General features: G+C 34.3%; 1 protein-coding gene across 1 annotated transcript in view; it reads left to right on the top strand.

The window, feature by feature from the left end:
• LOC106872747 (cartilage oligomeric matrix protein) overlaps positions 1–2,686 on the top strand; it is a 130,240-nt gene that overhangs the window by 121,501 nt on the left and 6,053 nt on the right. Inside the window, exons 21-22 of the mRNA XM_014919838.2 lie at positions 453–724; positions 2,501–2,598. Coding sequence (XP_014775324.1) covers positions 453–724; positions 2,501–2,598 — 370 coding nt within the window. The remainder of the gene's footprint in view (positions 1–452; positions 725–2,500; positions 2,599–2,686) is intronic.

Raw genomic sequence — 2,686 nt, 5'->3', positions numbered from 1 at the left:
TGCTGGTGCTGGTGCTGGTGCTGGTGCTGGTGGTGCTGGTGCTGGTGCTGGTACCTGTGGTGGTGGTGGTGGTGGTGGTGGTGCTGGTGCTGGTGGTGGTGCTGGTGCTGGTGGTGCTGATGAGGACCTCTCGAGGTAAATGCCGCAGTATTCAACATTCTAGCAATACACCCACATGAAGTTAGATATAGAGATTGCTTTGAGTATTAATACTGCTTCCGTCGCTAATGATTATTTTTTGCGATATTCATTACTTGTTTGTATGTTTGTCATTAATTTCTATTGCTGCTAGCACCGTTCTATGTTTGTATGTATATTATATATGTTATACAACATCGTTAGTTCTATTTTGTCCTCCTTTTGTTATTCTTGTTGTTGACTTTTCATCCTTAAACATCTGAGTTTGTTGACTGTAAATAAAGGCAAGAATTTCGTTTCCTTCTTATTTATAGGTTATACTGCCTTTTCTGGTGTCGATTTTAGCGGAACTTTATACATAAATACCAAAGAAGATGATGATTATGCAGGATTCATTTTTGGCTACCAAGACAATGCCCATTTCTATGTAGTCATGTGGAAAAAGAACACACAAACTTACTGGCACTCCACACCGTTCCGAGCTGTTGCTCAGCCAGGTATCCAACTCAAACTTGTCAACTCGTCCACAGGACCCGGCCAATATCTACGAAATGCTCTTTGGCACACTGGTGATACACATGATCAGGTATGATACTGATTTCGTTCAAACTAAATACAATGTTAGCTTTATCAGGTAGTAATTTTACGAACTTCCCCTAAGTCTTAATCAGATTCTTCGTTCTACTTCATTTTTATAAAGACCTGAAATATAAGATACTTTAATTATAGGTATTTTATTTGTTGTTGTTCATAGAGAGTCATATCTATTGAATTCAATAGGCGGTAAAGGGAAAGATATTTTCCTTGTAGTTTGAAATCACAAGAATAGCCTACTGATTTTGTTCCAACTTATGTTAGGATAGTTCTTCCAAGCCTTCCAAACCTTTATTTTCTTCATTCTGTGCCTATATTCAACCGTGACTCGATGTTTTTATAATATTTCATAATATACTTCTGGATAAAATGTGAAACAATTACAACGTAAGGTGTTGAAATTTAAGTAATTCTTAAATGGTAAATAAAAGTATTTTAGAAATAATACATTCAGTTAAATAAATTATGTCAAACTTCTGAACTTATTCGACTAACTTTTTTTCTCTGTTTTCCAAAGAACTTTATTTGCATTACTCTAGTAGAGACAAGTAATGTAATATCTCCATTAAATTGACCGAGGTTATATAAATCTTAAAACAATAACTGTGAAACACTAAGGTGTATATTGGATTATCCCATAAATAATACGGTTTTTTTAATTGCATGAGCTAAAAGTCGGAGGGAGACCCGATATACTACCTGCATCAACTTGCTATAAAACCAGGTAGTAATTTTACCTTGTATTTATTCTTAGTGCAAGTTTTGAAGAGTGCAATTCGATTTTAACAGTTATTTTTTCAAAGCTATATTGGAAGTCACAAAGGAGCATATTCGGCATATTTTGCTTTATGAGTTCAATAAAGGCAACAAATCATTGTGCAGTCGTATTAAGTTCTTTTTTGCCTACGTGTCGTTTCAGCCGTTTGTTACTGTTCATCTTACACTTTAAAGTGCGTTATGATGTAAAAACAAACAAAGGCTTCTTCTGAGCATTTTAACTTATACGTTTGATTTTCCCTCGAATGGAGAATAATTCCAACTGAATGAGAAGACTTTTGTTCCTTTATTCAACTGCATGATGGATGTTGTTCTAAAATTAGCTCAAACTCATTTTTTGACCCGACTGGCCAAGGGAGGAACTTTCTGCCAAAATCTAGGTCATGTTACTATTCTTTACGTTTTGGTTTCTGTGACAAACAAATTAATCGTTGTTGTTTCTAGGGTAGTTAGGACTTTCATTCAGTTACTACTATTTTATACTGTTCGTGTATCAGACTATATATATATATGAAACAGCAAAATTGTACATCATCAAAGTTAAAAAGAAAGGCGACGACTACAACTGTCTTTTCATTTTTCTCCTTTCGACTTTTCCTTGATTCAGTCTGAAACGTTGGATTTTCCACCCCTCCCAGCAAATTCACTGCACTCTTTTTATCGATTTTACTACACAATATAAGTTTTGCCAACGCAGACTAACACCAGCCTCTTTGGTATCTGTTTGGTTATGTATATATGAACTATTCCTTTTTAACCATATGAACTGTAAATAACAGTAAGCTCAAGAAGGAAAGAATCCTAAATTCAGTTCCTATTTTTATGAGGAACCATTCTTCATCGTATTCGTTCTTATTGACATAGGAAATAGTGCAAACTTGGATAAATTCTTTGTAACTCTCCACTTCAAAACTTCAAGCTTAATGTTTAAGTAAGAAACAATTATTTTCAATTTTGAGACATTTAAATCATTTAATTTATTTAAATAAAGGTCAAACTCCTATGGACTGATCCTCGTAATGTAGGTTGGAAAGAAAAGAGGGCTTATCGATGGGAATTATTCCATCGACCAAGCATTGGTTTAATAAGGTATGTCTCTTATATTTTTATAATTCATTCTATCTACTTCACAGTTATATATGCATGTATTGCATGTAAGATACGTGTGTCTATATAT

This window comes from Octopus bimaculoides, chromosome 2 (genome assembly GCF_001194135.2).
Source record: "Octopus bimaculoides isolate UCB-OBI-ISO-001 chromosome 2, ASM119413v2, whole genome shotgun sequence".
Classification (NCBI taxonomy): Eukaryota; Metazoa; Mollusca; class Cephalopoda; order Octopoda; family Octopodidae; genus Octopus; species Octopus bimaculoides.
The sequence above is the reverse complement of the archived record's forward strand: the minus strand, read 5'-3'. Positions and strand labels throughout refer to the sequence as shown.